The 27,477-nt window shown below is 44.8% G+C and overlaps 1 protein-coding gene across 5 annotated transcripts in view; it reads left to right on the top strand.

Annotated features, from left to right (window-relative positions):
• The window catches only part of TRIO (trio Rho guanine nucleotide exchange factor), a 354,351-nt gene that overhangs the window by 270,132 nt on the left and 56,742 nt on the right, over positions 1-27,477 (top strand). For 4 of the 5 annotated variants that reach the window (XM_025451453.3, XM_049105660.1, XM_049105659.1 and 1 more), the window contains exon 34: positions 840-1,083. In XM_025451453.3, the coding sequence (XP_025307238.1) occupies positions 840-1,083 (244 nt within the window). Of the gene's footprint in view, positions 1-839; positions 1,084-1,744; positions 2,042-27,477 lie in introns of those variants that run through there. The other variant, XM_025451455.3, reaches the window with a different exon arrangement.

The raw sequence follows: 27,477 nt of genomic DNA, 5'->3' as shown, positions 1-27,477 counted from the left end.
GAGTGCCCACTAGGAGGTATCCTGGAGGGTTTTTTGTTTGTTTGGTTTTTTTTTGTTTTTTTTTGTTTTTTTTTTAATTTTTATTTATTTATGATAGTCACAGAGAGAGAGAGAGAGAGAGAGAGGCAGAGACACAGGCAGAGGGAGAAGCAGGCTCCATGCACCGGGAGCCCGATGTGGGATTTGATCCCGGGTCTCCAGGATCGCGCCCTGGGCCAAAGGCAGGCGGCAAACCGCTGCGCCACCCAGGGATCCCTCCTGGAGGGTTTTGAAGAGAGAATAAGGCACGCTCTACACACACATAGGGATCTACGGCCTCTTTGGCCTCCCTGCTGTGGGGCTCCGCGTCGGACCCCAGTGGTGCCAGAGAGTCTGCACACTAACAGTGTGGATGCTCAAACGCCAAGTAGGAACTAAAATTTTTGAATAAAATCATCTATCACATTATCTCCATATGGTGTGATGATCTCCCAAATGGCCTTACAACAAGGGTTTTACTAGTTTGCCCTATGTTTAAAAATGATTATTGTAGCACATTTTGAGCAGGGAGAGAATACTATCTCTGACACAAAATGATATGGACACTCATCTGAAGAATCGTATCCAATTCTGACAGTGAAACCCTCAAAAATCATAATCACACATTAAAACACACAAAAAACTCAATAACTGCCCATGTAATTCCAAAGAGAAATGAAGAAGCCACCAAACTGGAGAGCCCCTCATTCAGGTGGTGGCAAGTCACTGCCCCAGCCCCAGGACGCAGCTGATCCAGGTCAGCCTCACCCGCGGCAGGTGCAGTGGCTGGGGCTCGCTGACGTGTCCCTCTCCCTCCCCAGCTCTCTGGCGGCTGCGAGCTGACAGTGGTGATCCACGACTTTACCGCCTGCAACAGCACAGAGCTGACCATCCGCCGTGGCCAGACCGTGGAGGTTTTGGAGCGGCCCCACGACAAGCCTGACTGGTGTCTGGTGCGGACCACCGACCGGTCCCCTGCTGCAGAAGGCCTGGTTCCCTGTGGCTCTCTCTGTATCGCCCACTCGAGAAGTAGCATGGAAATGGAGGGTATCTTCAACCACAAAGGTAGGAATCACGAGGCACAGCTGGCTAGTGCCCACTGGAAATGAACCTGGTGCTTCTGTCCCTGTTTCTCTGCAGTCTGATGATAGGTATGATCCCTCCTTGTCACTCGTGCTTCAGGCCGTTATCACTCTGCCTCTGAGCCTTTGTAACTCTTCAAGAGCTGGAATGGAAATGAGGATTTCATGTGTTGCTCAGAAATAATGATTGCCTTGTTTCCCAAAATGATACCGGTTTAGAGAACGAGAAGGAGGCTGCTCTCTTTGGGCCAGTGTTATTCATATGTTGAGAACACAAAGAAGGTACCATTCTCCTCTCTGGGATGAAAGCACGTAGAGGAGGTGGGATCATATTCAGCATCTCCTTAATGAGGTTTTCACATTGTGGATTCTTTATTTGGTTAGTGTTAAATCCTGGGAAATCAAGCCTGCAGGCCCTGAGTTTAGCCACACCTCCTTTCTGCCACATAAGGTATCTCAGAACATGCCCCTGTGCCCAGGCTCCCCACGCAGCAATGGAATGGAGCTGGCCTTGAGGGAGAGGGTGGCAGGTTGGGCAGGGCTCTGACCAGAAGCACTTTTGAAAGAAACACTTTTCCCCTGAAATGACAGGGCATTTGAACCAAACCGCATTTGGCATTCCTTGGTGATTCTTTTATTTAAAGGTAACTGTGACAAGACTACTTTTCACGTGTGTCTACATGGGTCAGAAATGGGCTCCTGGTGAGGGTATGAAAGCGTGTTTGTCCACGATGTCTAGCGTGGGAGCTGCTTGACAACTGCAGCCACTGAGCACTTCAGACATGGCCAGTCTGAACCGAGATCTTCTGCAGGTGTAAAAATACATGCTAGATTTTAAGGACCTATCATGAAAAAAACAGTGCGTAATTATTTTAGAGTCAATATAGGTTGAAACGATAATGTATTTTGTAGAGTTAAATAAAATGTATTATTATAATTAATTAATGTCTTCATTTCCTGATCCCCTTTACTTTTTTAAACTGGCTACTAGAAAATTGTAAATTGCATATGCAGCTTGCACTACATTTCTATTAGACGGTGCTGGTTTCATCATAGTGAAAAGCAAATTTGAGACTTTAAGCCCTTTTGAGAAACATTGGTCATGTGTAGCTTCTGGAAAAGTGTGGAATGTGTAGACTTTATCTGCTTTGAACTGTATTGTGTTGTGGCCTTCATGTCTCTGTACTGCTGGCAGGTGGCGGACTTCCAGACCTGGGGGATGCAGTTTGCTTTCCTGAGAGCAGATCACCATACTCTGCCTTATTCCAGTTCTTTTCTCTTGATTTTGGAATATTCTGGTCGCTTCCCCCACGTGTCCTCTGTGTCCTCTTTGCTTTCCTCATGACCTGTCTCCGGGCCCATATGCTGGCTGCGGAGGTGCATTACATTCAGTGTGGCTGCACAGGATAGTTACTGGTTAGCTCGCTGCACTAATTACAGGCACAGTCAGGGTCCAGATTCCTCAGGGCCTAAATGTGACCTGATTGTCACTTGAGGAAGAAACTAGAAGAATTCGGCGATCATTTTTCCAGAAAGAGAATCTTCTGATTTTGGCCCAAAGCTGAGGTGTCCGCTTTTGTTCCTGACGAGGCAGTCCATGAATTTTGGAGCAGCATTGGATTCCCCCTGCCCTGACCCTTCAGCCCCAGGAGGGGTCTGTGCTGGGCCAGCCCACTGCCCGAGTACTTGCAAAGTTACATAATATATTTAAGTCCTTAAATTTGAGTTGAAAATTAAGTACAACTTTTCCCCTTGAGTTTCTCACACAGGAGCCCTGGTGAGCTTAAGCATGCTACAAACAACACTTGTTCTGAAAGATTTCTTTTTTATATGTGCCTCTCCCATGGTGTGTTCTTTGCTTCCTGGTGTTCACAATTACAGGCTAGCCAAGAGGAAAGAACTATGTATTTATCACACTTTGTCCTAAAAAGTTCTTAGGGAGGTTGGGTTTTAAGTTAAGTACCAATTTGTTCCCTGGGCCTTTTGTCTCTGCTATTCGGTGACACTTTAGCACCTGAGAAGTTACCCCTTGCCTCTGAGAAGCCCTTTCATGCTCTTTCTTTAATGAGAAGGTGTGTCTTCATTCAGTAAAACCTGATGTAAACCAACAGCTAGTCAGTATGTGAGGGCTCAGAAGCCTCCTCCATTTTTAACTTGTTTCCTGAATTTTTGTTTTTCCAATAATGCAGAGAAACTCCTAAGATTGTCTGTTTGCTTGCAGTGTTAGGACCTGGGCTTTAGATTAGGGGAGGGAACCTCTTCCTTTGGGCTCTGTGAGATAGGCCTCTGCTGGTGTCCTGCCCATGTTCAAGTCCAGGAAATCAGGCAGCAGTGACCAGGGCTCCACTGGGGAGAACAGGCCTTTATCAACTAGGATGAGGATCTGGGAATGAAGTCCAAGAAAAACACACAGAGACTTGGGGAGCAAGAGGCCACTGCCACGTTGGGAAGCAGGAGATCTGGATTTGGCCCAGCACAACCCACAACCCTTCTTCTTGCTCTTATGTGGAAAGGAGTGCGTGCCACTATATTGCTCACACATTGGTATGTGCAGGGCTGTTGGCGCCTGCTGTGCCCATGCACCTGCTTTTGCTATCCAACATGTCATCTTGGGCCCCGGGCTGGACTTGAAGGATACTGCAGTGAGGAGTTCCATGTGGCCTCTTCTCTCAGAACTTGCTGCCCGTCCCTGGTGCGTCTCCTCTTGACTATCCCAGAAAGTGGGTCATCTTGCCTCTTTCACATATTTCCAGACTCATGAAAGGTAGGGGGTTGTTATTACTTATCTGTCCCTAGTCACTAGATAGTTTCCTAAAAGCCTTGGATCCTTACTGCTCTGACTTCCCAGATAGGAGGCACGTTTACTGATTTCTGATTCCAAAATTTTCTCCGTTTTATTGCTTCATTTTTTTTTTTTTAGCTTTATTGCTTCAGTGATTTTTCATGACTCCCCAGTCCAAGCAACTTAAATTTACATAAATTTCAAATATAAAGATCATGCCTATTAAGGTCAAATGTCCATTTGGTTGTGAATGGTATCTTAAAAATGGCGCTATGACTGTGGTATCAATACACCTTCCAAGGAGGGCCCGGTACTCCCTGTGAGCACTGCCCAGATTCCTGTGGTAGTTTTTCAGCACTGCTAGCATTGGAAATCCATTGCACAGTGAGAATACTTGGAATCTGTGAGCACTAGGTCTCTCTTACTTTCTGTGAACTGAAGGAATATAGGGAGAGGTTAAAAATATGACTTATTTAAAATGAACAGGAAATGTAATTGCTCAATTTGCTTTCCAAGGAGCTAGTGTTGTGTCTGACCCTGGCTTCCAGCGTGAACATTATTTTTCTGTTGAAAAATTCTTTCCATTTTGGGGGAAGGGCCCAACAAGGCAGGTTGCTGGTGGGTCAGTGTTTGTAGCCTGGCGGCAGGGGCTTCTGATGTTTCACTCCTGTCTTGCTCTGGCTGCCGTCCTACCTTCATGGCATCTCCGGCACAGGTTGCACGGACACGGAGCACAAAAAGGCAGAGTAAGGATTCAGCAATCCTCTTGCTCATGCAGTCTCTGTGTTTGCAGTTTGTACCGTCCGTGTCACATCCAAAGCATGGAGACTGTGCCTGCGGCCGGCAAGTGGGACGCACAGCCCGGGCTGACAAGTACACATCACCTGCTTTGCTGCTGAAACAGAGAGCACGTAATCATCTTTAAGCTCTCTGTAAATCCAAGGGGCTTTTCTTCCCTGCTATCTCAACTTGCAAAACTTGTTACTTTTCTCTGTTCATTTGCTTAGTCTAGGTCACAGAAAGTAAACAAGAATGTCAGTGGTGTTCACTGTCGTGATGAGGCCAGTGCAAAACCTCTCCCTTCCTGTGCTCCTCCAGCTGAGCGATTCAGCTTTTCTCTCTCTTCACCACCCAAGCGGCCGTATGTGGTGGCGCTGGAGGGTTTCTCCCCGCGGCCTGGTGGTGCCTGCAGCTGGTGCACCTGCGGGGGGGTGAGCAGGGGTGGATGCTGAAACCCAGGGCTGGTGGTGACACCACAAGATTTTTCTATGTGGTAAAATCCACAGAGCATAAAACTGACCATCCTAACCATTTTTAAGCGTTCACTTCAGGAGCATGAAATCCCTTCACATCGTGTTCCATCACCGCCATCCATCCACGGCACTCCTCTTCCCAAACCGAAGCCCTGTCCCCGGTGGACACTATGCCCCGTTTCCCTCCCCCAGCCACCAGCAGCCACCATCCTGCTTCCTGTGTCTTGGAGTTTGACTCCTCCTGGGTCCTCATGCTGCATTTCTCCTTTTGTGACCGGCTTATCTCACCTCACACGATGCCCTCTCACCCGTTTGTGGCAGCTCAGCGTGTCCTAAGGCTGAGTAATACTCCCTTGTGTGTGCAGACATTAGGGTTACATCCAGCTTTAATGCTGCTGTGCCCAGGAGCGTTCAGATGACTCAGATCCCTGCTGTCACTGCTTTGGGGAGTGTACCCAGGAGTGAAATTGCCAACTCCTATAGTAATTTTTTAAAAATTTTCTGAGCATGCCCACCACATTGGGTGACCTTGATCTAAATAACATATTTCAAACATACTCTCTTTTCTCCTCTGCCACCCTTGCCACTGGCCCGCCCCATTCATTCCTCTCACTGCCACTGAAACACAGATCCATCATGCTGCACCCCTCAGAGTTCTTCAGGGACTTGTTGTTGCTCAGGGAATAAAATCCCAGTCTCCTGACATGTCCTCCAGGGTGTTGGGCCTCACACGCGTGTGCACATGTGCACACGCACACACACACACACACACACACCCAGGTGCACACACACCCTCTTCTTGGTGTGATACATCAGATAATGGGTGGGGGTTGTCTTACTCTCTACCTGACACCATCTGTCCCTTTTTACCATATAAATGAAAAGCCCTAAAGAGAAAAACAATAAATGTATCCCCTGAGTCTGTGGAGGTGGAGGGAGGGAAATAAATCATGATACGGTTAATGGAGGATTTCAACACAAAGGCTGACCTGAAGGTAACCTGAGGAAGTCCCCATGAGAAGTAGTCAGGGACCAGAGATCCACGAGGAAGTGCAGAGGAACTCACCGAGGGTACTTTAAAACATTTCAGCACGAGCGGCGGGTGCAGATAAGGTGCTAAACTTACAGATGCATTGGAGGAAGTACACACAGCACAGGTTCTAAAGAACGGGACTGACGCGGGAGGCAGCAGAGAGCCTTTTCACAGCCCCAAGAGGAAGGGAGAACAGAGAGCAGGGCCCAGGGAGTAGTGCGCATGGGGGCAGGGGCTCCACTGGGAGGTTCTCTCTGCAGCAGGTCAGTGTGATTCACTGTGTCCAGTTCTGCCTTATGACTTTTACTTTAAAGATACGCACTTTACCAGGATAGATTCATTCTGTGGGGCCATTTCTTAAAGTTCAGAGAAATGGACCTACTTTGTATAACAGGAGTTGCTCCTCAGAATCACAGGTAATTTCTTAAAATGAATGAGTGAATGTGCCCAGAGCCCATGCCTGGATGTCAAAGCTCCACATCTGATTCTCAGGGAACTGCTGGCCGCAACCACTATGTGTAAAATTGGGCCACGCTTCCCTTCAGGCCCAAAATGCAGTGCATCTGAGCCCCTGTCCTCTGCCTGCCTGCCTCAGCACCTGGGTGCTATGAGCTGGTGGCTCTGCCTGTTGGTGGGTGGCCGCCCCACCACCCACTTCCTGGCTTCAGGAGGAGGCCAGGTCTTCCCCATGCTCTCAGCTTCCATGTCTCTCGGTCTCCATTTTGTGGAAATGAGACCAGGTGAAGGACCTTCGCAGAGGTTTACTGTCGTGGGAAGGACAGACTCCACAGGCCACCAGGTGTGTCCTCTCCCAGGCGCCCCAACCCCACCGCCTGCATTCCCAGCCTGTGCCCATCGTCGGGTGGCCCCCAGCTCAGAGGACATGTCAAAGCCATGTCCCTCCTCAGAATACAAGCAGGCACTAAGATTCCTCACCCCCGTCCAAACTGCTTCCCCAACTCCCAGGACCGCATCAGCCTACACAGTGCACCTGACAGAGAGATGTCTTGTCCTCTACCGACGGGAGTCATGGCCTTGCCCTGTGCTCTCCACCCCCACAACTGCCACCCAGAAAAACAGCAGCTCTGTATAGACTAAGTAAGGTCTAGAGATTTCTCTGGAAATCTCTACAACCAAAAACACAGCTTCCCTCCAAGGCCTCTTTCATTTCCTCAAGTATATTGGGGATGATTGAGTTTAAATTTGTTCAACTCCCATATCCTCTTTCCCAGATCATGAAACACTCTGCGCTGAAGGTGAGTGAATCAAAATCTCATACCTCTTATAACTGCTTATGACTTTTAAATGACCTAATAAGTTCTCGGAAGATGTAGGGCATTAATTAAAAAGGCTTTAGTGACATGAAAAATTGTAGTTGAATATATTGTGACTCTGGTATATTTAGACACTTACTTAATGCCAGATTGCCACTGTTAATCAGAAAACACACCCCAGGTATAGACCCTTCAAACTCATATTCCTTAAAATATATATATATAATGGAAGACCTGTGTACTTTTTCAAAAAATTAGCTTGGAAAAGAGCAGTTTTTAGCCTATGAAAACAGCTGCTAATGTAAATCCCTGGGGAGACAGACTGAGGAACACAGCCACACGGGGTACAAAGACATGGTCCTTCTGAGCACTGTGTAGCCAAGATGCGGGGATGGATTCAAGACCTGTGATTAAGGATCATTTGCTGTGCAGCATGTAATTACGGAGCCGCACAAGTGAGCCATTACTCCGTGAATGCTTCATGTTGGAGGTATTTTCATGTTCCAACTTTACATTAAAGTGTTTATTAAAACAGGAAAAAACCATGAGCAGGTATTAAGATTGTCCATACTAGATGATCACAAAATTATATATGTAGCAAAGTCATAAACAACAAATGAGAAAACCCATCTTCCCACATTTGCTTTTAAATGGCCATGACACAGTGTTTAGGGAAAGAAGTATAAGGGAAGACGGGCTCTGCTCACCATGACTCATGGGCCGGGCAGGGGGTGGCTGCAGGTAGACAACAGAGGCATCCCACATCCTGCTTCTCCGTGTCCTCGACTTTGCCAGCTGCCTCCTGTCTGACATTGGTACATGGCCGACTTGGCAATTTATTCGACAAACTGGGGTTGCTCTTTTAAATGTATTCACTCTGGGGCACCAGGGTGGCCCATTCAGTGAATCATCTGCCTTCAGGTCAGGTCATGATCCCAGGGCCCTAGGATGGAGCCCCACGTCGGGCTTCCTGATCCCTGAGGAGTCTGCTTCTCCCGCTCCCTCTGCCCCTCTCCCTGCTGGTGCTCTCTCTCACTTACTCCCTCTCTCTCAAATAAATAAAATCTTCTAAAAAAATAAATTTAAAAAATCTATGTATTCACTCTAATTAGGGCCTGCAGAAGCCGGGAAAAATTACAGAGCTGTTATGTTTGGTGAAAAACATTTTAAAAATCATGTGCTGGTTTCCATTACATGTTTTGACCATGAAGAAATGCTGTCCAAGGTGGGAAACGACAGCGGATCCCGGGCAGACTGAGTTTGCACGGGTCCTCACGGTTCATGTAGCAGATCGCGGCTCTGAGAACTCCTGGTATGGTTGCACCTAAGAGGTGAATGCCACGCCAGCCAGGGGGTGTGTGGCTTTTGCCTCCGTGCTCCTTCCTGTGCTCAGAGAAGCATGAGACAATTTTGTGATCACGTTTCCAGAGCTAGCCTTCCCATAAATGAAGATTTGGGTCATTTGACTTAGATCCTGAGAGCCAAGCTGCCACTACGGGGCCATGGGAAGATCCATCGGCTCTCCCGGCTGGTTGTGGAGCACAGCAGGCCCTGGGATCTGTGGAAGCACAAACATGTGATGAAGGCTTTGGTACCGGTTCCCAGAAAAACAGGGCGGCAAAACATTTGCACACAATTCCAGCAACCCCATGTTCAGAACTTTTTCTAAAAAAGAGAAGCAAAACCAGATTTTAAAACTTACTTTAAAACATGTTGCATTTCACATCAAAAGTTAAATCGTGGAAAGGTGTAAGCTGAGACGTCTTCGTGCCACAATCCCCTTTGCTATGTATGACTAACCATGTTTATTTGTTTCTAACTTCTGGTGTTTTCTTAGGCAAATACAAACACATAATTACTCCTGCCCCCATGTTCTTAAATAAAAGATAACATAGTTTGGCTTTTTTCACTTGGCCAGGCCTCGTAGAAGTGACTCCAGACCAGGAGATAGAGACATGCCTCGGCCTCTGATGGGCATGCTCACATCCCTGTGCACACAGCTAGGGTCCCTGATGGTGCACGTGTGAGCCACGCCGCAGTGCTAGCAGCCCACTGCCATCCCAGCTGTGCAGGTCTAGCTGTGAAATGGAATGCTCACACTCCAGTTGATGGGTTGAAGGGCACATGCATTTCTGGAAAGCAAATTTTTGAAGAAGAATCACCCGAATCATAAATTAGCTACAGCAGAAAAATTCGTAAACATGCTTTATGACATTTGCTTAGATCTGTTTTTTAAATTTTGGTAGGAGTCGTGATCATGTGATCTTTACCAAACCCTGAGTTCTCTAATATCATTTTACCCACTTAGAAAACTAAACTGTGCCCTTTGAATAAGGTCACTCTTAAAATCATTCAGATAAATTAAATCACGAGTTTCCATCTGACTCCAAGGAGGTGAGACTTTGATGGATGTTTTCCCACAGAACTCCGTGCAGGAGCATACAGTGGAATATTAATGTGAATGACACTTTACCAGTTTCTGTGAAATTCAGCCAAAAGGTTGCAAATTAGAAGTTTGCCGCTCAATGTTAAGGGGCAGTAGTATCCAGAGAATAAACCACATTCTGCAGTGCCATCGTTGCCTTCCATTTCTGCAGAGCTGTTTATGAACCCCCCGTCGCACCTTCACCTCAAAGAGTCATGTTCATGAGCTAGTGCTGTCCACGGATTTCAGATGGGCTCTGAAGCCTCCATACTTTCTGAAGCATTCGGTTTATCACTGAAACTTCACAATGAACTTTGAGAAATACTGTTTTTATATACCACTGCCCCCAGTCTAATCTCCTTCCTTCTTGACTGACACCACAGAAGGGTCTTAGCCTAGAAGAAGGGTTTGTGGGGCTGGATGTAGTCAGAGGGTCAAGTGGCTGACCTTTGAGCTATCATCCCCAGAGCCAGCTCCATCCAGAAGGAGGTTCCTGCTCCCCTTCGTGGCATCCTCTGTGGACCAGAGCAGGGTCACCCTGGAATCTTCCAAGATGTGTTAGTGTCTGAGCCGTCGAGGGGCGGTTCACTGTGGTCTGACCAGCAGTGATAGGGATGCTTTGGACAGCTCAGTCATTCCACAAAGCTCACAATTCAAGGAAGTCGTCATTTTCCCAAAACTATCCTAGCCAAGCTCAGGACAGGGGACCCGACGTGTTTATTATTTGAAGGGCCCTTGCATACATTGAAGAGAATTATTAACAGGCTCCTTTGCCTTGGCCACATTGCGAGGCAGCTGTGGGATTCTGTATTATTTCTAATTGGAATGTAGCCCTGTGTGTTCAACTGCATCTTTTCTCTTCCCACCCCTTTTCGTGAGTCTGCAGAGCTTTGAATTTACTAGAAGGAGAGAACATTGAAGTTCTGTTCTTAGAGATTAGTTTCGTCCTGTCTCAAAAGTAATTAGACCATTTCAGTCCTGGGTTATGGAGCAGATTGTTACCAGACAAGGGAGGAGGAGCATATTAGTCAGCTCGGGCTACCAAAATACCACAGACTTCATGGCTTCAACAACAGCAGTTTATTTTTTCCTAGTTCTGGAAGCTACAAGTCCAAGATCAAGGCATCAGCAGAGTTGGTTGCTTCTTAAGCCTCTGACATTTTAACCTAGTGACCTCACTAAAGACCCCATCTCCAGCTGTGGTGGTGTTCCGACCTTCTGTGACTTAGGACTTCAACATACAAATTTGGAGGTGGTGGACCGCCAGCCTGTAGCAAAGGGTACTGTTGGAGCCTTAACAACTAACAGTAGGGGCCCCTTGGGGGGCTCAGTCAGTTGAGCATCTGATTTGATTTCGGTGGGTCATGATTGCAGGGTCGTGGGATCGAGCCCTGCGTCAGGCTCCATGCTGAGCATCGCATTTGCTTGAGATTCTCTCTCTCCCTCTGCCCCCACCCCATGCTCTTGCATACGTGCTTGCACATGCGTGCTCTCTCTCTCCAAAAAAAACCCCCACAGTAATAGCAGATGGGATGTGTGATGGCTTGCAGTGTGCCTGGCACTGCGCTGCGTTTTTTTTTTTTTTTTAAGATTTTATTTATTTATTCATGAGAGACACACACAGAGAGAGAGGCAGAGACACAGGCAGAGGGAGAAGCAGGCTCCATGCAAGGAGCCTGATGTGGGATTCGATCCTGGGTCTCCAGGATCATGCCCTGGGCTGAAGATGGCACTAAACCACTGAGCCACCGGGGCTGCCTGGCACTGCGCCTCTTGTCTCTACATTTAGTCTTCAGGGACCGAAGGGCACTATATGCCATATCATTCCTATTGTAGGAAGAGAAGATAGAGGCACAGAGAAATTAATTTGACCGCGCTTAGTGTTGGAAACTGGAAATTTGAGAACAGCAGTCAGACCCCACAGCTCTCTTCCCCACCGTGTGTGCTGCTTCCACACAAGCTGGAAGGCGCCTTTGGTCCAGGGGACAGACTATAGCCTCTTGAGACAAACTCCGTTGCTCAGACCAGCCATTGTTTGTGGAGGAGCTATCCCAGAAGCTGGCCTCCAAAGCCCACTATGACTGAGACTATGTGCCTTCCTGGAGCTATGTTGTACCCTCCCAAGAGGCCACAGCCCCTCCAGCAATCCCTTTGTCTGAGAAGGTTCCATTTTAACTTTCTCATTTGAATTATGGTAATTCCAGTTGCCTTCCATCACCCAAAGAAGTCCTCTTTGTGGGAATCTGTCTTGTTTTCTTTCCTTTGGGCCACTTCTCTCCTTTTCCTCCTCCTCTAGCTTTGGGACACTCCGGTGGCTCAGTGGTTGAGTGTCAGCCTTCAGCTCAGGGAGTGATCCCGGGGTCTTGGGATCAAGTCCCACATGGGGCTCCCCTTAGTGAGCCCGTTTCTCCCTCTGCCTCTGTCTCTCTCTGTGTCTTTCATGAATAAATAAATAAAATCTTAGAAAGAAAGAAAATAGTTTTATCCTCCATGAGCTTTCTGTGAGTAAATGAATGGAAAAACCATTCCCCTGAGTAAACATTTTCTCCCTCCTCCCCTCCACCCCAGAACAATCAAAATCTGGCGCTTGGTGGTTTTTCTTGACAAATCTGGGGAAGTAAGCTTCCTGTCGGGTCTTCCCAGTCTTTCTCCCCCAGTGATTTTGTGGCCAGCATCCCACTCTCGAGTTGAGCAGAATTGGGACATCAGAGAATGTATTGGCTATCGGTTTGGTGACATCGCTCTAATTTTTTGAACACTGCTGTTTTTTGTTATTTTTTAGGGAACACTTTTGTGAGGTTCCCCTCTCATGTTGCCATTCTGCAAATAACCCCCAGTGCTGGTGCAAACAGAGAATGTCACACAGTGAGTTAAAGTGAAATGTAAAAAAGGAGTGCTTGAATGTGTGTTTTGTTAATGTAAGAGAAAAACTCACATAGTTTGTGAAAAGATAATAAGGAAAGCAATGAAAAGGAGCCTATCAAATTTTTGGCACCCAAACGGAGTGTTTGAATGCCTCAATAAAGGTGCTTTTGTGGATTGGCAACTGTGCTCGAAAGCAGCAGGAAATAATGTGCTGAATGGAGCCCTAAGAAGCAGGATTGAGTCATCCCACCCGCTCCCTCCAGAGCAGGAGGTGTTATCTGTGGGCTACCGAGCGGGACAAAACGACCCCTAAACAGGAGTATCTTTGTGCCTGGAACCTGAGAAGCTCGACCCTGGTGGTACAGCTGCACCCAGTCCAGCCCTAGGACTTGCCCACAGTGGGGAACCGCCAGGGATGCAGAGCTGGGGCAGGCGGGGGGGCCCCCCCTGGGGCTCCTGTTAGTTGGGGGTTCAGGATTGGCTGGAGGCAGGCTACTGGAAGCCCCGCAGGGTCATGAAGAATATTTCAAGGCTCAGGAAGATACTAGTAATTTTTAGAGGAAATCGTAGGTACTATTCCTCAGAGTTATGTCATTGGAGTCTCAACATCAAAACATAGCTGCTGTTGCATTGAAGATTGGGGAGACCTTTTCATCCTGTATTAGCTCCCTAGTTATTAATGCTTGTTTCCTCTTCAGACTAGAAAGACTTTAGGCCCTTTGGCTTATCTGAGTTCTAGTTTTACAAAGAGCTTTCTATTAAGTTTATTTTTAGTCCTGGTTTTAATAACACCGTTTGTATATGAACCTTTTTTTTTTTTTTTTTTTTTTTGGTCCTGGTTTTTTTTTTCTTAAGACCGTCTTTGGCAAAAATGACTTTCCTACATTTTTTTTTTTGGATCAATTAATATTAGGCACTTGAACATTGGAATTCTAATTTTAAATATTTGAGGAATGACTATTACAGGAGAAGATTACATGAAAAGTGATTTTTTGGGGGGACTGTTTTGACCAAAACAATTTTTCTTTTCAACTGGTTTAAATACAAATACCTTTATTTTCATGAGAATGAGATTATTAGTTTTACCCCACATATATGCAGGCAAACGATGATTTTATATTCCTTCCATCTATTTTTTTTCCAGTAAACCATAGATCCCTTTGTTTACAAGTCATTAGTTTGCCTAATATGTTTCTTTTGCAGAAAATTTCATCTCTGAATTTGCCCATTTTTCTTTTTTTACACTCAAGTTCTGTAGCTATTTGTATTTATGTACCCATAACTCTCAATTTATTTTTTAAAAAATTCTTATTTTGAAGTAATTTTAGACTTACAGAAAAACTGCAGAAATAGTACAAGGACTTCCTGGATCCCCTTTACCTAGTGTCATTCCCCCCCCCCCCCCCCCCCCGCCACCCTTCCCCCACATGTCACATGACCCTGGTTCCATGGTCACAACCCAGAGGAACCTGATGCAGTTCTGTTAACTGTGCCACAGCCTTTTATCAGGTTTTGCTTTAATATCTTGTTCCTGGCTCAGGATCCAGTCTAGGGCCCATGTCATATTTGGTCTTTTCCAATCTATGGTAGCTCCTCTACCTTTTTTGCTTTCAAGACTTTGAAACCTTTTTTATTTATTTATTTATTTGTTTATTTATTTAAGATTTTATTTATTTATTCATGACAGAGAGAGAGAGAGAGATGGGCAGAGGGAAAAGCAGGCTCCATGCAGGGAGCCCGACGTGGGACTAGATCCCGGGGCTCCAGGATCATACCCTGGGCTAAACCGCTGGGCCCCTGGCGCTGCCCTTGAAAGCTTTTTTTAAATGACCTTGACACTTTTGAGATATTACCAGTCCTTTATTTTGTTAATAAGTAGTCCCTCAAATTGGGTTTCTCTGATGTTTTCTCATGACTAAATGGGGCTCCTGCATCTTTGGGAAGAACACCACAAGCTGACATTATGTCCGTCTCTGTGCAAATCAGGGACTCCAGAGGATCCCAACACGCCTCATTGCTGGTGGTGGTGGTGACCTTGATCGCATGGTTATGGTAGTTACTGCACTGTTTCTCCACTGTAAAGTGACTGTTTTTCTCTTTCCAATTAATATATAAAATACCATGTAGGAGATGTTTTGAAACAATGCAAATATTGTTTCACATCCTGCTTTTCCCCCTCATTTTAACATCAGTGGCTCTTGCCCACAGCCATTGTTACTGTACTGTTTGCCTACTGGTGATTCCCATCTCATTTATTTTAAACTTATTAGAGTTCTGAAAGAAAGAGCTGTGCCTCTGCCTCACTCATATATATTTTTTATTGGAGTTTGATTTGCTTACATATAATATAACACCCAATGCTCATCCCGTCAAGTGCCCCACTCCGTGCCCATCAACCAGTCATCCCATCCCCCCGCCCACTGCCCCTTCCATCACCCCTTATTTGTTTCCCAGAGTTAGGACTCTCTCATGGTTTGTCTCCCTCTCTGATTTTTCCTACTCAGTTCCGCTCCTTTCCATTATAATCCCTTTCACTATTTCTTCTATTCTCCATATGAGTAAAACCATATGATGATTGTCCTCCTCTGATTGACTTACTTCACTCAGCATAATACCCTCCAGTTCCATCCACCTTGAAGCAAATGATGAGTATTTGTCGTTTCTAATGGCTGAGTAATATTCTACTGCGTACATAGACCACAGCTTCTTTATCCATTCATCTTTCGATGGACACCGAGGCTCCTTCCACAGTTTGGCCACCATAGACATTGCTGCTATAAACTTTGGGGTGCAGGTGTCCTTCCACTTCACTGCATCTGTATCTTTGGGGTACATCCCCAGCAGTGCAATTGCTGGGTCGTACAGTAGTTTATTTTTAACTCTTTGAGGAACCTCCACACAGTTTTCCAGAGTGGCTGCACCAGTTCACATTCCCACCAACAGTGCAAGAGGGTTCCCTTTTCTCCGCATCCTCTCCAACATTTGTGGTTTCCTGTCTTGTTAATTTTCCCCATTCTCACTGGTGTGAGGTGGGATCTCATTGTGGTTTTGATTTGTATTTCCCTGATGGCAAGTGATGCGGAGCATTTTCTCATATGCGTGTTGGCCATGTCTATGTCTTCCTCTGTGAGATTTCTGTTCATGTCTTTTACCCAGTTCATGATTGGATTGTTTGTTTCTTTGGTGTTGAGTTTAATAAGTTCTTTATAGATCTTGGAAACTAGCCCTTTATCTGATACGTCATTTGCAAATATCTTCTCCCATTCTGTAGGTTGTCTTTTAGTTTTGTTAACTGTTTCTTTTGCTGTGCAGAAGCTTCTTATCTTGATGAAATCCCAATAGTTCATTTTTGCTTTTGTTTCTCTTGCCTTCATGGATGTATCTTGCAAGAAGTTACTGCAGCCAAGTTCAAAAAGGGTGTTGCCTGTGTTCTCCTCTAGGATTTTGATGGAATCTTGTCTCACACTTAGATCTTTCATCCATTTTGAGTTTATCTTTGTGTATGGTGTAAGAGAGTGGTCTAGTTTCATTCTTCTGCATGTGGATGTCCAATTTTCCCAGCACCATTTATTGAAGAGACTGTCTTTCTTCCAGTGGATAGTCTTTCCTCCTTTATCGAATATTAGTTGACCATAAAGTTGAGGTTACACTTCTGGATTCTCTATTCTGTTCCATTGATCTATGTGTCTGTTTTTGTGCCAGTACCACACTGTCTTGATGACCACAGCTTTGTAGTACAACCTGAAATCTGGCATTGTGATGCCCCCAGATATGGTTTTCTTTTTTAATATTCCCCTAGCTATTCGGGGTCTTTTCTGATTCCACACAAAGCTTAAAATAATTTGTTCCAACTCTCTGAAGAAAGTCCATCGTGGTATTTTGATAGGGATTACATTAAACGTGTATATTGCCCTGGGTAATATTGACATTTTCACAATATTAATTCTACCAATCCATGAGCATGGAATATTTTTCCATCTCTTTGTGTCTTCCTCAATTTCTTTCAGAAGTGTTCTATAGTTTTGAGGGTATAGATGCTTTACCTCTTTGGTTAGGTTTATTCCTAGGTATCTTATGCTTTTGGGTGCAATTGTAAATGGGATTGACTCTTTAATTTCTCTTTCTTCAGTCTCATTGTTAGTTTATAGAAATGCCACTGACTTCTGGGCATTGATTTTGTATCCTGCCACGCTACCAAATTGCTGTATGAGTTCTAACAATGTTGGGGTGGAGTCTTTTGGGTTTTCTATGTAGAGTATCATGTCATCGGCAAAGAGGGAGAGTTTGACTTCTTCTTTGCCAATTTGAATGCCTTTTATTTCTTTTTGTTGTCTGATTGCTGAGGCTAGGACTTCCAGTACTATGTTGAACAGCAGTGGTGAGAGTGGACATCCCTGTCTTGTTCCTGATCTTAGGGGAAAGCCTCCTAGTGTTTCCCCATTGAGAATGATATTTGCTGTGGGCTTTCATACGTGGCTTTTAAGATGTTGAGGAATGTTCCCTCTATCCCTACACTCTGAAGAGTTTTGATCAGGAATGGATGCTGTATTTTTTCAAATGCTTTCTCTGCATCCAATGAGAGGATCCTATGGTTCTTGTTTTTTCTCGTTGATATGATCTATCACGTTGATTGTTTTACGAGTGTTGAACCAGCCTTGCATCCCGGGGATAAATCCCACTTGGTCATGGTGAATAATCTTCTTAATGTACTGTTGGATCCTATTGGCTAGTGTCCTGTTGACAATTTTTGCCTCTTGTGTTCATCAGGGATATTGGTCTATAATTCTCCTTTTTGATGAGGTCTTTGTCTGGTTTTGAGATCAAGGTGATGCTGGCCTCATAAAACAAGTTTGGAAGTATTCTGTTCCCTTCTATCCTTCACAACAGCTTTAGAAGAATAGGTATTGTTTCTTTAAACATTTGATAGAATTCCCCCGGGAAGCCATCTGGCCCTGGACTCTTGTGTCTTGGGAGGTTTTTGATGACTGCTTCAATTTCCTCCCTGGTTATTGGCCTGTTCAGGTTTTCTATTTCTTCCTGTTCCAGTTTTGGTAGTTTGTGGTTTTCCAGTAGTGCGTCCATTTCTTCTAGATTGCCTAATTTATTGGCATATAGGTCTCATGACATGTTTTTAAAATCGTTTATATTTCCTTGGTATTGGTTGCGATCTCTCCTCTTTCATTGATGATTTTATTAATTTGAGTCTTTTTTTTTAATAAGGCTGACTAATGGTTTATCTATCTTATTAATTCTTTCAAAGAGCCAACTCCCGGTTTTGTTGATCTGTTCCACAGTTCTTCTGGTCTCTAGTTCAGTGAGTTCTGCTCGGATCTTTATTAACTCTCTTCTTCTGCTGGGCATAGGTTTTATTTGCTGTTCTTTCTCCAGTTCCTTTAGGTAGGAGGTTAGCTTGTGTATTTGAGTTGTTTCCAATTTTTTTGAGGGAGACTTGTGTTGTGATGTATTTCCCTCTTAGGACTGCTTTTGCCGTGTCCCAAAAATTTTGAATGGTTGTATCTTCATTTCATTAGTTTCCGTGAATCTTTTTAATTCTTCTCTATTTTCCTGGTTGACACATTCATCTTTTGGTAGGATGCTTTTTAACCTTCATGTGTTTGAATTTCTTCCCAATTTCTTCTTGTGATCAAGTTCTAGTTTCAAAGCATTGTGGTCTGAAAATATGTAGGGGATGATCCCAATCTTTTGGTATCGGTTAAGACTTGATTTGTGACCCACTATGTGGTCTGTTCTGGAGAAAGTTCCATGTGCATTTGAGTAAAATGTGTATTCAGTTGCGTTTGGATGCAAGGTTCTGTATATATCTGTGAAATCCATCTGGTCCAGTGTATCATTTAAAGCCCTTGTTTCATTGTTGATGTTGTGCTTAGAAGATGTGTCATTTGTAGAAATCGCCATGTAGAAGTCTCCCAGTGTTAGTGTATTGTTATCTAAGTATGTCTTTACTTTGGTTATTAATTGATTAACACACTTGACAGCTCCCACATTAGGTGGCATAAATATTCATGATTGTTAGATCTTCTTGTTGGATAGAACCTTTAAATATGATATAGTGTCCCTCTTCGTCTCTTACAACAGTCTTTGGGATAAACTTTAATTTATCTAATATGAGGATGGCTACCCCAGCTTTCTTTTGAGGACCATTTGAATGGTAAATGGTTCTATACCCCTTCATTTTTAGGCTGTAGGTGTCCTTAGGTCTAAAATGAGTCTCTTGTAGACAGCAAATAGGTAGGTCCTGCTTTTTTATCCAGTCTGAAACCCTGCATTTTTTGATGGGATCATTCAGTCCATTCATGTTCAGAGTTACTACTGAAAGATACAAATTTAGTGTCATCATATCACCTATGCAGTCCCTGTTTTTGTGGATTGTTTCTTTGGACTTCCTCTTTCTTTTACAGGGTCCCCCTTAATGTTTCTTGCAGAGCTGGTTTGGTGGTCTCATATTCTTTCAGTTTCTACTTATCTTGGAAGCTCTTTATCTCTCCTTCTATTCTGAATGAGAGCCTTGCTGGATAGAGTATTCTCTTTGGTTGCATGTTCTTCTCATTTAGGACCCTGAATATATCCTGCCAGCTGTTTCTGGCCTGCCAGGTCTCTGTGGAGAGGTCTGCTGTTAATCTGATATTTCTCCCCATCTAAGTTAGGGATCTCTTGTCTCTTGATGCTTTAAGGATTTTCTCTTTATCTTTTGGAATTTGCAAGTTTCACTATTAAATGTCGAGGTGTGTTGAACGTTTTTTTTTTTTTTGGGGGGGGGGGGCTCTCTCTGTCCTGGATCTGAATGCCTGTTTCCCTCCCCAAGTTAGGGAAGTTCTCAGCTATGATTTGTTCAGATATACTTTGTGGTCCCCTCTCCCTCTCTCAGTCTCTTCTGGAACCCCAATTATATGTAGATTCTTCCTTCTCAAGCTATCATTTATTTCCCTAACCCTTTCCTCATGGGCTCTTAATTGTTTTTCTCTTTTATCCTCAGCTTCCTTCCTTGCCATCAGCTTGTCTTCTGTGTTGTCACTCTCTCCTCCACCTCATTTACCCTGGTCATTAGGATCTCCAGTTTGGATTGCATCTCATTTAATTGATTTTTAATTTTGGCCTGATTAGATCTCAGTTCTGCAGTAAGTGTCTCTAGAGTCCTTTATGCTTTTTTCCAGAGCCACCAGTAGCTGTATAATTGTGCTTTTGAATTGGGTTTCTGACATTGTATTGAAATCCACTTTCCATAACTCTATGGCAGAGTACTGTTTCTGGTTCTTTCTTTTGTGGTGAATTCTTCCTTTTAGTCATTTTGTTCAGTGCAGAGTGGCTTTATGAGTGGGCTGAGTCAAGAATATGAACCACAACCTAAGTAAAATCCACCCTAGATGATTCCAGTGAGGTCAGAGACCAGAAAATGAAAATGAAGATCAGAACAGAATAAAACAAAAGGACCACTAAAGTGAAAGACAAATTTTAAAACAAAGTAGTAAAAAATAAAAGGCCAAGAACCCCAAAGAAGAAGAAGAAAAAAAAGGAAAAGAAGTAAATAAGAAAAAAGAGGGGGACTGGGAGATGATGGTGGTGAGGAAGTGGTAGTGGAAGGAGAAGTACTCTACCTGAGGGTCCTAGAGGGTGATCCTTTTGGTTCTGAGTGTATTTTGTTCTGTATGTTAGAAGATGCTCAGTCCCAAATCTATATACACCAGCAATATTTGTAGAGAGCCCCAACCCTGACCACCAAAACATAAACGAGATAAAGAGGGGGGCAGATAGGGAATGAAGAGAGAATATAATCTCAGAATGAACCAGCCCGGTGTGCCACTTGGTTCTGGGTGCATGCTGGTCATGTGTTAGAAGGTACTAACTTCCAACATTGTAAAGCAAAATGAGGCAGAGAAAAGCAAAAAAACAAAAACCCGTATCACGTATATCTCCCAAAATTGACTTGAATACGTTGAAGGGAATCTAGGGGTGGAAAATATATTTAAGATATATAATTGTAGAAATATGAAAGTCAAAAAGGAAGAAACTTAAACATGAAGAGGTGGTAAAATATTGTAGTTAAGGTGGGAAAAGAGAAAAAATATTGGAAATTTTTAGTCTGACATAAAAATGAGTTTAATGGAAAAAGGAAAAAAAAATTTACAGAAGGGACCCTCTAATTGTATATATTATTTTCCCTTGATTTTCCTTTGGTCCTGGAGCTTTCCAGTGCTGCTCGGTCCAGAACTTGCTCTTACCGTGTCCTTCCAGCTGGTCTCTGGGGGAGGGGCCTGCTGTGCTGACTCTCAGGTATATGTACCTGTGGGAGCTGCCCCCACCCTCCCTCCACCCCGCCAGTGCTGGTGCCGGCTCAGTGGAAGCTGACTCTGAGTTCTCTGTCCCTTGGGGGCCTGATCCCCCAGGCATAGGTTGACACCAGGAGGAACACCACTACTGGTGGTGGCCAGCTCCCCAGCCCTGGAGTCAGCTCCCCAGTAACCACTGCAGCTCCCAGTCTGCACTGGCCTAGGTGCTCCCAGGGCGGGGGGTGCTGACCTGCACAGCTGGGGGCACCCGGCAGCAGGGGGGGAGCATCCTCACTGTCTTGAGCCCTCTCCACCCCCGCCCCTCCCCGGGGGAGCGTAGGATGTGGGGCTGTGTCCCCAGCGCCCTGGGATCCAGGGCCTGTGCTGCTGGACCCGCACTCCAGGGGGCTCAGTGCCCCCAACCCCCTCCCGGAGCCCCCTCCTGACCCACCGGCTTCTCCCTGAGGCCCCACTGGCATGCTCCAGCCCTTTACGAGACTGGCTGTGGTGTAGGTGCACTTACCCCGGACGCCCCTCCTTCTCCTAGCGACCCCAGGAATGGAGGCATCCCTGCCCCTTCTGGGATACTGCCCGAGTTCCCTGCTGAGCACTTTTTCATCTGGGAAGAATCCAGTGCAGATTTTTAAAGTTCCCGAGTCTCCCTGCCCCCTTTAACCCAGCTCCTTGCAGGCCCCTCCCCCACTTGGTTCTTTATTTTTTCCCACCTTCCTACCTTGCTAGAAGCGAAAACCTTTCTCTCTGTAGCGTCTGGCTGTCCTCTCTTTAAGTCTCAGGTCGAGTTCACAGGTGTTCAGGATGGTTTGCAAGTTATCCAGGTGAGTTGGTGGGGCCAGGTGAGGTGAGGACCCACTCTTCCGCCATCTGGCCCTGCCCCTCCCTCAGTTATTTTGCATCAGTGTGGAATCGTGGGTATTTATTTTATTCTCTGGATCATAATCCAATACTATCATTATTTATTCTGTTACTGAAATTATTCCAGCTTTGGCCATTAAGAGCTCCTTTAGGTTGGCGTTTTGGATTTGGACATACCCCATCATTTTTTGTGTGCTTCCTTGCTTTCTCACACCACAGGATTTTCCCAACTCATCTTGGGTTTTTCTTGCTGCAGTCCTAGATCAGCCATTTCTCCAAGAAGCCCTCATTCCTTTTTATTGGAGAATGAAATGAAAAGCTAAGATCTGGGTGCTAGGTGTGCTCATTGCTGTGTGTTATCATGACCTTTATGTCTTCTCAGTGGACACATATTCATACTTTCCTGTGTACACACAAGTCTGAATTCATGGTCTCTCTGTCTCTGTTTTTTGTTTTTTAATTTTTATTTATGATAGTCACACAGAGAGAGAGAAAGAGAGAGAGGCAGAGACACAGGCAGAGGGAGAAGCAGGCTCCATGCACTGGGAGCCTAACGTGGGATTCGATCCCGGGTCTCCAGGATTGCGCCCTGGGCCAAAGGCAGGCGCCAAACCGCTGCGCCACCCAGGGATCCCGGTCTCTCTGTCTCTGAAGTGTTTGCACCTATGTAAAGAAACAGGACTTCATCATACTGAGACCTTTCTTTTCCCACCTGATAAGTTCTCGCACTGCAGGTTGGCACACTCTGTGCTCAGAACTTTGACCCCATCACACCCATTCTCAAACTTCTCCATTGCTTCTGAATTCCTTGCCGGCACAAGGAATTCACCTCTTCACAGCCGCTTCCAGGAAACTGAGGTCCCAGCCGCTGCCCTCCCTGCCTTCCCCTTCCCCGGCTGTGGCTACAGTGCCCACCCAGCTTTTCTGTCCGCGGGCTCCCAAAGTCACCCTGGGTCTCTCTTGCCTGAACTTGGTGCAGACTCTTGCAGTGAATTCTGGTCATACCACCAAAGTAGAAGTCAGCCTTAGAGGTCATGAACCTACTTCAGGGAAGCTTCTGCCCCGTGATTTGGGTTTTCTACCGACTTTGCCTCGGCGCCTTCCACTTACTGACACCAGCTCATGGGCTGGTTCCATGCCTGTCAGTCAGGTGGGTTAGATTATCACTCCTCACAGGTAGCACTCATGCAATGCCTTTACCTAACATAATTTATCTTTACACACTTTATAATGGACCACATTACGTAGTAAACGCTGTATAGTAACCTCACACTTGCACAAATAGAAGCCTGCCTTCCTTTATTCCCGTATTCCTTCTGTGTTAAATTTCTCTCACAGGTGTGAACTCGACGCTTGAATAAGGCAGTTACTAGGGAAATTTCACAGGTATCTTAGCCAGAATTGTATTCTTTTTTAAGCATCAGTCCCTTGTTCTGTAGTAAAGAACATACATTGCCCATAAAGTAATTAATTTCCCAGATAGTTCGTTTTTTTGTTTTTAATTAATAGCCCTTGTTTGGCAGTCTGTATTTTTGGAAAGGGATGAAGTAAAATACTTAATAAAGATTATAGCAAATGAAGCCTTAGAATGTCAGTTACCTTGATTTCCTTTAGGACATAATTTTACTACCTTGTGTTTTTGTTTTGTTTTGCCAATAAGAGAGATGGGCATTTATTCAGTAATAAAGTTTTCTTGCATAAAAAGTGCTCTGTGCAGAATGCCGCCTCTTACTTGGTCCTGGCAGGAGTACGCCATCTGGATCTATCTCAGGGGAAAAACAACCTTAGCTTTGCTTTTTGGTCTTTTGAGAAGAATATGAGACATATCCTACTTTGTCGCAGTTTGTTTTAGGGAACCGTTACAGGTGCTCAAGACAGGTTTCTTTGGGTGCTTTGGATTTCTTTGTGTGTTTTTTTTTTTTTTTTTTTGTAGTTGTGGATTGTATGAAACTGAGAAAGAAACCAGAAGTCTTTGCTATTTTCACTTTTTTTTTTTAATTTGAGAATTTTTAAATTTTTCTTTGCAATTAACATGGGCATTGGGGAGGGAGAATACAAGTTTAACTTTTAAGGAACTAAAAAGACAACATTTTTTCTTAGCAAACAATAAAAGCACTCAAAATCGCTTATGCTCTTAGGTTAAATAAAACAGAGATAGAAGAATTGCTACTCAGAACTTGGGAAGCCAGTGTGTGATTTTGTTAAGTACAAGCTTCAACCAATAACACCCCTTTAGGAAACGTTTAAGTAACTGAGGGCCACGTTACAGTTTTAGACATGTGAAGAACATTCCAGGTGACTGCCTTAGAGCAGGAGATGGGCCATCACAGTACAGTGTGGAGAGCACTGTGAATGCTTCTCAAATTAATGAGAAACAGGAGAGTGCACACACTTACCTAGAAGTGGAGAAGTCAGATTTCGTGATTGTTGAATAGTGGAATATCGCCTATGAAGTCATTGTGCTGTGTGAGACAAGGAAGAGAACACATGGAAACTTTCAAGGAAAGAGTAAGCGTTACTGTAGGCTAGAGAAAATCTTCAATTTCTGAAATGGACAAAAATGAGCTTTTAAGATGCTTTAGTAAAAACGCCTTTACAAATCACAAGTAAAGATTTTTATTTTCACTTGCATGGCTGCTGCTTGTAAGAAAGGAGGAAGATGTTTCTAATAAGTGAGGAGTGGCATTTTAGCACAGTGATGTAACCAGTTGGCTGTCGACCGAATTGCGTTGCGTTTCTTTCTGTTATCAAGTCACATCAGGAGGCACTATTTGTTGTATGTCTCAGGGAAGACCCCCACGCAAACCTACACAAAGCCCAAGTCAGAAAGCCCGGCGTGGGGAGGGCATCCGTCACTTGACACTTGAGCGAGTAAGGAAATCGCAGCTTTGGCCAGTGTAGAAGAGAAACATCTGGCTCTCGGCGCGCCCTCAGAATTTCCGTGAGCTCCAATTAGAGTCAGTGCGGTAGGATGTAATCCGGGCGCCCACCAGCCCGCTCGCTCGGAGAGGCAGCTGGAGAACAGCGCCAGCAGCCGCCCGGGAACCCGGGAGCCAGGAGCCAGGAGCCTGCTTTCCTGCTCGGCTGCAGACGGGAGCCTGGGCTGCTCCCAGGCCGGACGGGGCAGCAGCCCCCACCATGCCCAACGGAACCCAGCTGTCCCGGGGCGGCTCAGCACACCGTGGCGGCGCGCAGCCTGGCACCTGCAAGTACTGGATCCTCGACCTAGGTACACGCGTCCGCCATCCTCAGAGTGGCCGCTGGCGTGGTCACTGCATGCTTTGAAACAGAAATGTTTGTGCTTTAACGCCGAAGCGTGGTATCTGCTGCCAGCCGGGAAAGGGGCTGCGTGGGGCTGTGCTGTTGGCGGGCTCTCGGAGCGGTCGAGGAGCTGATTGATTGCTCGGCTGGAAGGCATTCTTAATATCTGGGGCCTGCTTTTGATTATCCTTTCTTTCTTGTAAATGGCATGTAAACCGTCTGATCTTTGCCACAAATTGCCTACTTATGATTTTAGTTGGTCTTAGGTATGTTTTAGGTTTAATTGCAGGGAGGCAGCTCAGACTATTCCAGAAAAATGGCAGTTTCCTGCATTTATATTTAGATTCTCTGGTCCCTCCTCTTAGGAACTGCAGGCATCTAATAAGATAATGTAAAGTTTTGCTCCGGCAACACCCCGTGTATATTCAGGGGAGTGAGTGTGTCAGGCTTTGGCTTTACACACAGAGCTGAGTTAAGAAAATGTGATTCCTGTAAAGGTCATTTGAGAAGTCAGTAAGGTCCATGTTGAGGAAAAGCAGCAGGATACAAAAGAATGAAGTGAGGGGAGAAACGAGGTCTGTGGGTCTCCACGGAACAGCTGCCCTGCAGCACTCCAGAGGAGGCTGGCTTTTCAGCAGCCACTTTCAACATCTGTCCAGACTGCGTGGCCATAAATGAGTTTCTCAGTAGGCTGCCTCTGGTCTACAAGTGGGGATGACTCCTGCCAGGATCTCGGGCCTGGCCCTGGTGCACTTCTGAGGCTTGCCCTCACTCTGACCAGCCGCTGTTCACATCTGTGCTCCAGAAGCAGGCAGCAGGAGGGACACTGAGGAGATCTGGTGAGACCTTCTGGGCGCTTCCAGTTTATGGTGAGCTCAAGAGAGGAGAGATGAGGTGGAGGGACCCATCAAGAAGGGGCTGAGGGGGACATGGCACTGTTTACACATGTGTTTGTTCATGAAATACTAGAAGAGGACAAGGAAATTATTTGGCCCTGGGAGAGATAAGTGTTGGCTGCGTGAATATCAAATTTGTTGGTGTAAACATTATTTTTATAAATACTCTGTTTAATTTTTGTTCACAAAGCTATCAAAACGTTTCTGAGTCATCGACCGTAACTTTTATCATATACATGGTAGTTTCATCATTTGAGAACGCCCTTCCTTCTGGAGGTGTCCAGGCTGGGCAGGTCCATCAGTGACACCACACACTAGGCATTATTCTGTACCAAGTGGGTGAAAGTGGATGATCCATAAGATCTCTTCACTGAAAATAATAAGAACGTCTGTGAAAGATAAAGAACAGTTTTAAGAAAGTCTCATTAAAAGTCTAAGCCACTCAGTAGCTTGGGGTCTTGAGAAAATCTCCGTATGTCTCTGAACCTCATTTCTTTGTCTGCAAAATGGGAGTAACAGTCAAGCACCACTCCCAGTGTCGTATAAACATCCCCAAAGCTTAGACCAAAATATTTTAATGAGCAATTTTGCCAAGAGATAATGAATTTTAGAAGACATGCCATTCTCTTTTTTTTCTCATAGCATTTTTATAGAGAGAATTTGAATCCTAGTGTTATTTTAGTTCTGTAGAAATTCTTCTGAAGGGACATTATTTAACTTTTTAAATACTAGAGGATAGTTACACTATCATATTGTTCATTTCCCCTAGCTATACTCTCATTCTGGCAGTTCTCAGATTTTAACGGAAAGTCCAAGTGATGTTATTCAAGCCGTCACCACAAAATTTTTAAGCTAACACAAATTTGGAAAGAAATTGATACCCACTGGAATTTTCATGGGAAAAAAATCTAATCTCTTCATAGTAAAGGATAGATAAGAGAAAGCAAAACTCTAATTTTTTTTTTCCTGAAAAATACGACTGTCCATCTCTTCCCAAACTTTCATCGCAATTCCAAGGCAGTTTCCAAGATTCCACATTATATCAGAATGGTATTTTAATACATGTGATTCTACTTATTAAATTGATTATGGGGAAATAGATGTACATCAGTTTGAAAAAGAAAAATGATTTTGAGTAACCCAAGAAATAAATCCCAAAATAACTTTAGAATACGCAGCAAATCAAATCATAGAGAGTGATTGCAGAACCGTTCTTTAGACAATCTGGGGGTTCATTTTTTTGGAGTACCTTGGGGAAAGGCTGTTTTTCTGCTTTTCTGACATATTCATTGAAGCATTCTCCTTCAAATGTGAATTACTCCTGCTTGGAATAATTTTCCTGAAAGCCCGTTTTATGTGCAGACCTTGCCATTACCAATAACTTGCACAGCCATAAGCCCGGAGAGTTTTACTATGAAGCAATTGTTAGG

This window comes from Canis lupus, chromosome 34 (genome assembly GCF_003254725.2).
Source record: "Canis lupus dingo isolate Sandy chromosome 34, ASM325472v2, whole genome shotgun sequence".
Lineage (NCBI taxonomy): Eukaryota > Metazoa > Chordata > Mammalia > Carnivora > Canidae > Canis > Canis lupus.
The sequence above is the reverse complement of the archived record's forward strand: the minus strand, read 5'-3'. Positions and strand labels throughout refer to the sequence as shown.